Source organism: Octopus bimaculoides, chromosome 28 (assembly GCF_046866305.1).
Source record: "Octopus bimaculoides isolate indiv1 chromosome 28, ASM4686630v1, whole genome shotgun sequence".
Taxonomy (NCBI): domain Eukaryota; kingdom Metazoa; phylum Mollusca; class Cephalopoda; order Octopoda; family Octopodidae; genus Octopus; species Octopus bimaculoides.
The window spans coordinates 22724505-22731716 of record NC_142955.1 but is presented as its reverse complement, the minus strand read 5'-3'; the positions used below and the strand labels follow the sequence as shown (position 1 = coordinate 22731716).

Sequence of the window (7212 nt, the reverse complement as noted above, 5' to 3'; positions counted from 1 at the left end):
ATCGTAGGCACAGAGACTTTAAAAAAAAAAAAAAACAGAACAACCCAGTTTTGGAAGGAAAACATGCACTGTAATTGTGGTGTGCATCTCTTTCTGGCTGGATGGTCTCATATATGCACGTAGCACTGAGTTGAAGGAACGCAGTCAGAGAGAGTGACAGAAATAGAGAGGGACAGACAGAGCGAGAGACAGACAATGGTAGCGAACTGCTAAGTGAAAAGGAAAGAAAGAGGAAAAGAACTTTGAGTTGTTAATTTGTTTTTAAAAGAAAAGGAAAAGAAAGGGAAAAGAACTGTGTTGTTAAATGTTTGAAAAGAAAAAAAAAAAAGAACTGTGTTAAATGTTTTAGAAGAAAAGCTCTGGGATCCTTCTGATTTGACGGGCACCACTTGTTTTCTTAACGAAACACTTTCAAACTTGGGATACTGGTAGAATGTGTCATATAAAACATCTTTTTCTCTTAGACTTCTTAACAAAAATATATTCTTAATAAGTTATTTCATGTTAAAGTTGTCGTATTTCTGTAATTTCAACCAATCATTGACGTCTATTCAGCTGAATACAGTTACTGCTGTTTTTGTAAACAATAATTTTTGCCGGTGTCAAGAGCGTTATTCCCTGTTTAATTATATCATTATTCCCTGGTTTAGGGTTTTAGGGTTAGGGTTCGGGCTTTAGAGTTAGGGTTAGGGTTTTAGGGTTAGGGTTGGGGTTATGAGTGAGGTTATGGCAAAAATAATCATAACCCTAACCGTAACCCTAACTCTAAAACCCGAACCCTAAAACCCTAAAGCTAAAACCAGTACAAATGCACGAAAGATGTCATAAATAACAGTACCACGGAAAGTTGTTGTTGACAAACCATGACACTAATTTTATTCAAGGAAAAAGATCCCATGACACCGCTAGCACATGTTGTTTACAGGATCTAGTTCAAAACGGGGGCACCAGTTTTCATTTATGCGACAATTTTTTTACATGAAATAACTTCGAATACAAAATTTTTTATCTGTTCTATAACACAAAATATACAAGTATACGAAGTTTGAAAGTGTTTCGGTACCAAAAACACTACATAAAACATAAATGAAAAGTGTTGCCGTCAAATTAGAAAGATCCAAGAACTGGGTTATAAATGTTTGAAAAAAAAAAAAAAAAAGATTTGTGTTAAATAAATGTTTGAAAAGAATTTTTTTTTAAAAAAAAAGAAGAACTGTGTTGTTAAACGTTCTAGAAGAAAACGAACTTTGTGATGTTAAATGTTTGAAAAGAAAAGGAAAAGGAAAAGAACTTGTGTTGTTAAATGTGTTATTTAAAGGAACAGAAAAAAGGAAGTTTCCAAAAGAACTGTCGTTGTTATTGAATGTTTAAAAAATATTTACTTTGACTACACAACGTTTTGTGTGTGTTTCTGCTGTTGTTGGTGGCTCTACTGGCTTCGTTTTGCTGCTTTCACCATCCGGAGCGGGTTTCTGATTTGCTGAACGTTGTTGCACGCGAGCTTCTCTGGGCCAGCAAACTACGAGTTGGTGGCACCGCGTGTAGGTTAACAATATAAATATATTTAATAATGAACCATGTAATTTACACTCTGGAAAATGTATCTAAAATGCTTTTGGTTAATGTTTTACATAAAACTATTAAACTAAAAGAAACATGAATTGGGCCGTTAATTTTTATTTTTTTTCAATTTTAAATACGTAGACTCTTGCTTTGGATTCGAGGCAAATTCGGTTGCTGTTTTTTGCATGATGAAGGTGCACGAAAATACTATTTCGTTGATAAGTAATAATTATTTTGCTGACAAATGCCTTTTGATTAACGACGGGTTGGATTAATTGAAAGAATGGCATTTCTGACTGGATTAAATTATGCTAGGGACTTTTAACCTATGTCACCGATATATATTCATCGCTTCGGCAATAATAATTATCTTATATTAAGAGCACATATTAATGTTGGTGGATAACATACGATTGCCTACTTGTTTCAGGGTCAGTGTTCTATCACCTTCATCATTAATTAATTTCATCATAAATGAAGTTCGATCGTCGATTGTTTGCAACTCATATGGAAGATCATTGCACGTACGTTCCAATCGTTAATGTCAAATTGCATCGCCCTATCTTGCAATGATTTACTATTTATGCTAAGTGATTGTTTTGTTATAAGCTGTGGTAAAAAAGAAAAAAAATGTTCACCTGAAGTTCTGTTACCAGTCATTTATGATCTCTCTCTATATATAATCGTTTTAGCCTACATAGGATCATTAAACTATATCCACATCTCTTAAAAGAGAAATAAGTTTTTTTCTTGAGAGGACCCAGTTGGCAATCTGCATTTTCGTAGCGAATAGAAAATATATCGGCATTACATATTTTCCACAAATGTTATCAAAATTCTTATGATCTTCAAGACAAGGAACTCGATCATTATATATTAATACAGAAATTTCTCCGGTTTTTAAGAATTCCTCAAGAATGAAAATGCAGGACATTAATCAGTTGAACACTTCTAACCCGACTGTTCAGACCGATACAGAAACAGTTACACAGATATGCAGCGACGAAAAGCCTTTAATTAGTGAAACTAAAGAAAGATTATTGGATAAAAGAAATATTCCTGAATATCGCTGTGGGATTTGTAGGAAAACATTCTCTTCAAAACATGAAGTTTTAACGCACAAAGAAATACACAAAACAGAGAAACTATATCGATGTGAAATGTGTGACAAATATTTTGGTACTAATCGTTATTTAAGAAAACACAAAAAATTACACAGTGAAGAAAAACCACATCAGTGTGAAATATGTGAGAAATCGTTTGTCTGTAAAAGTTATCTAACAAAGCACAAGAGAATACATACCGCAGACAAAAAATTTCGTTGTGAAATATGTGGGAAAGCATTCTTTGATGAATATGATCTTGTAGTTCACATAAGAATCCACACTGGAGAAAAACGCTATCAATGTGAAACTTGTGGTAAGTCATTCTCTCAACGTTCTACTCTTGTAGCTCATCAAAGAATACACAGTGGAGAAAGGCCGTTTCACTGTGACATATGTGGGAAAACTTTTGTGATCAAATCTGATTTAACAAACCACGTGAGGATACATACTGGAGAGAAACCCTACGTCTGTGATCTATGTGGGAAATCGTTTACTGTTAACAGTCACTTAAAATCACACAGGAGGACTCACACTGGAGAACGACCATTCCGCTGTAAAATTTGTGGGAAATCTTTCAGTGAGAATTCCAGTCTTGTGGATCACCTAGCGAAACACGCTCGAGAAAAACCCCATCGTTGTGAAATATGTGATAAGAATTTTGCTTCTAATGGTAAGTTAACAACACACACGCGGATACACACGGGAGAAAGGCCCTATCATTGTGAAACATGTGGGCAGTCATTTAAAAATAATTCTCATTTACAGACACACAAACGAATACATAGTGGAGAGAAACCCTTCCATTGTGAAGTATGCGGGAAATCGTTCTCTGATAGTTCTGGTTTTATAGTTCACAAAAGGATACATACCAGGGATAAACACTTCATCTGTCAAACATGTGGGAAATCGTTTTATGGGAAATCAAGTCTTGTTGTTCACCAAAGAATACACAGTGCAATAAAACCATGAAACTGAAATCTGTGGAAAATATTTTTGATCAAACAATGATTTGAAAAAAAAAGCACTTAATCCACACTGGAGCAAAACCTTTCTAGTGTTAGAGTTCATGTACACAATCACATGATGGAAACCACTTTACAGAGGGCACTGGATATTTTACACAGCACCAGGGTGTTATGTAGCACTGGCATGGGTGCTTTTTCTTATGTGACACCAGCAATATACATAAAATTACTGTCGATAGAAGATGCAACCCTATTTCTGCTGCTTATGCTCCTACGTCTATGATTCTGATCCACTGGTCTTCAATATAAATGCATATCAATATGCAACTATCAACTCATTGGTGTCCTTGCACTTGAATATGTACAACTTCACTCACTCACACTCTTAGCCGCACTCACTTGGCTCTTGTACTTACATGTATCTTCTTCAGTTATTCTTTCATAATATTTTTACAATTATACTCTGGCCTAACATTTAACCAACATTTTTAATCTTGCATCCACCATTTTTCAACACATGCTCCTTTATGCAATTCACATTTGCAGTTCCTGTGCCATTCTCATCATCATCATTTAACATCTGCTTTCCACGATTGCATGGGTTAGATGGTTTGACAGGAGCTGGCTGGTGAGAAGACTGCACCAGGCTTCAGTGTCTGTTTTGGCATGGTTTTTACGACTGGATGTCCTGCCTAACACCAACCGCTCTGCAGAGCAGTCATGAGGTGGGAATATTTAGCAATCAGATCACTACATCCAATGTCATAATTCACTAGAATATTATTTACATGATAAAAAAACTAAACTAATCACGACTTTGTGTGAAATAGGCTCCAGGAATAATTTCATCTTTTGGCTTGTTTCTGAGCCTAACGATCAATATAAATTCAGCACACTTTGACCACTTGACAGAGAGCATTGGGTTAGAGCAGAGAGAACAGTGAAAGACAGCAGAGATGGTTTCTATGGCTGGATACAGACACCTGCTGACAACAACCACAATGAACGATCAACAACAGCAACACAACGACAATCATTTAACTTACTCACTGTTATAACAATAACATTTAAACTCTCTTGGCATTTTGTCATTCATAGCACCAACATTGCTCATATTTTTGTGTATGAAAAGAATAAAATTTTGTCTATCAAAAATTGCAATGGATTCAGTATTCTTCTTTATACATCATCATCTTCATCATCGTCCTTTAACATCTCTTTTTCCATGCTGGCATGGGTCGGATTGGTTGACTGAAGTTGGAGAGCTGCACCAGGTTCCAGTCTGATTTGGCTTGGTTTCTATGGCTGGATGTCCTTTCTAATGCCAACCACTTCACAATGTGTATTGGGTGCTTTTAATGTGGCACTGGTATGAGCACATTTACATGGCACCAGCACAGGACTGCTGTAGGCTAATCCTTTTCACCAGGCAATGGCGGCTCGTTGATAAAATTAGGAGTGGTGCTGCTTCAGAAAATTTTTAGCTGTTGTTTTAATATTGTGTAAAAGGAAACAACATATAAAAAGAAAATGGATACATAAACTTGATCAGTTCATGTTTTAGCCACTGGTGGGTAGTGTGTTTAATTTGTTCACTGAACACTTCTGCAAATTCCCCCCTTGTTTTTTCAAAAATACCCCTAAATTACAAAATATGGGTGTGAGGGGAAATCTGCCCTATTTTCCAAACCCTAGACACAACACTAGCAGGAAGCAGGATAACAATCTAATTCTACATGTTATTACATTCAAGAATATAAACACGTTTTTAAGTACAACACATATGTGGAGTCAAAATGAAACACTGCTTTTACCAGCACACCAGGGTCGGCACTGTGTGAACCACAGTGCTCTCTGTCCCTAGTGGGCAGCTTCCTATTTTGGACATGTGAGCATGTGCTCAGCAGCCAAACACCACATTGCTGGAACTATGAAGCACATAGTTCTATACAATGATTTTTCTATTTTTATCATAAACAAGGGGACGGCTACTGACATTAAGCTTGAGGGTATAAAGAAGGAATTAAAGAAAAAAGGACTCATTACATTGAATGTTATCGATAATACTGAGTGGAAATAGGGGGTGCTGCAGGTCCGCAGTGCCCATACACAAGCCGCTGCTGTCACCAGGAGATGCAGCCTTAACAATTCTACTATGGAGGACAGATCTTGAGTACATATACGAGGTCTAATCAATAAATATCTGGACTGTTGCCATAGTAACGAAGCTAAAGCATGCAGAATGAAGCTGTTTGACCTTCAACCAGCAGAACTGAGAAAAACTTCACAAATGTGCATGCAGCTGTGAAAAGAAATCATCAGATCACCATCCGTGAGTTATCAGAGGACGTGCAGATTAGCTATGAAGATTTGGGTACGAGACGTGTGTCTGATAAGTTTATGCCAAAACTGCTTTCAGCTGACCAAAAGGACACTCAGGTTTCAGTTGCCCAAGATCTCCTTGTGTCGAGGACAATGAAAACTTTTACAAAACTATGCATAGGCCTCTGAGCAGGTATCGCCAACCTCTTGGCAAAATTTGATGCAGAATCTCTGCTCAGCTTCCTCTGTCATGGTCAATGTGACAATCACACACTACACATGTTCCTTCCAAGCACTGCTGTAAAGAGCGGAAGTGAGATAGAGCTTATTGTGCATGCACATCAGAGTTCAAGGTCAATCTGTGCCTAGCAGCTTCACTCGACATGTTTTAGCTTTGTTACTATGACAACAGTCTGGATACTTATTGATCAGACCACATACATGAAATTTGTGGAAAATTAAACATTAAAAAACCATGTTAATCATAAGCAAATATGTCCAGGAGAAAAATATTGAGATGATTTGTTGAAAATATTCTTTGTATGAGGGGGTGCATGATAGTTACTGGCTTTTGGTAAAAGAAAATACAGGAGAAACAGATAATCATGTTGCCCTCACAGATCCACACACTTATTGCAGTGGTCCTTCAGTTTTTCTAAGCCCTGTAAAAGAATTTGATGTGGGACCTGCTACAAGGCTTCTCCCAGTCCACAGCTGCTGTGATGAATGGGAGTAAAGCCCTGGCAGGAGGACTTAGCAGGAGATGAAGGACGTGTTCTTACCAGCGCATGCAACGGATAACTATTATGTGGTAGGCTGCAGGCTGATGTGTGTACACACACAGTTCTTTGTTGCGAACATGATGGTACCATCTGATGTTCTTAATGGTTCTCAGGACTCTGCTACCAAAGCCGTCAATCCTCTTTGCCAGGGTCTTCCAGCAGGGCCACATTTCTGCTCCATAGAGGAGGATGGAGAGGGCCAATGCATTGTAGATGTGGAGCTTCATCTGGGAGACAGAGCAGTGATGCCATAGGAAGTACATGACCCCAATCGCCAGACCACATCTGTGGTTGATCTTTGGGGTCAAGTTTCCTACCAGGACTTTACTCTCATTCAATGCAGAAGATGCAGGTTGGAAGAGGCCTTGTGTCAGGCCCCACATCTGATGGCTGAATGTGATTGGGGAAGATCTCCTGAAGCTCAATGTTTCCTTGTAGGATTCAGAGGGGCTGGCACAGGACCAGCAGTGACGG

The 7212-nt window shown here is 37.8% G+C and overlaps 1 protein-coding gene across 1 annotated transcript; it reads left to right on the top strand.

Moving 5' to 3' along the window:
- The first annotated feature begins 1364 nt into the window (after window positions 1–1364).
- On the top strand, window positions 1365–4795 carry LOC149130745 (uncharacterized). Its single transcript, XM_089343805.1, has one exon. The coding sequence runs from the start codon at window positions 2481–2483 to the stop codon at window positions 3636–3638; it is 1158 nt and encodes a 385-aa protein (XP_089199931.1). The 5' UTR covers window positions 1365–2480; the 3' UTR covers window positions 3639–4795.
- The last annotated feature ends 2417 nt before the right edge of the window (window positions 4796–7212 follow it).

Bases quoted from the DNA above. Each gene is read 5' to 3' on its own strand.
- LOC149130745 (XM_089343805.1), top strand. From the start codon at position 2,481: ATGAAAATGCAGGACATTAATCAGTTGAACACTTCTAACCCGACTGTT.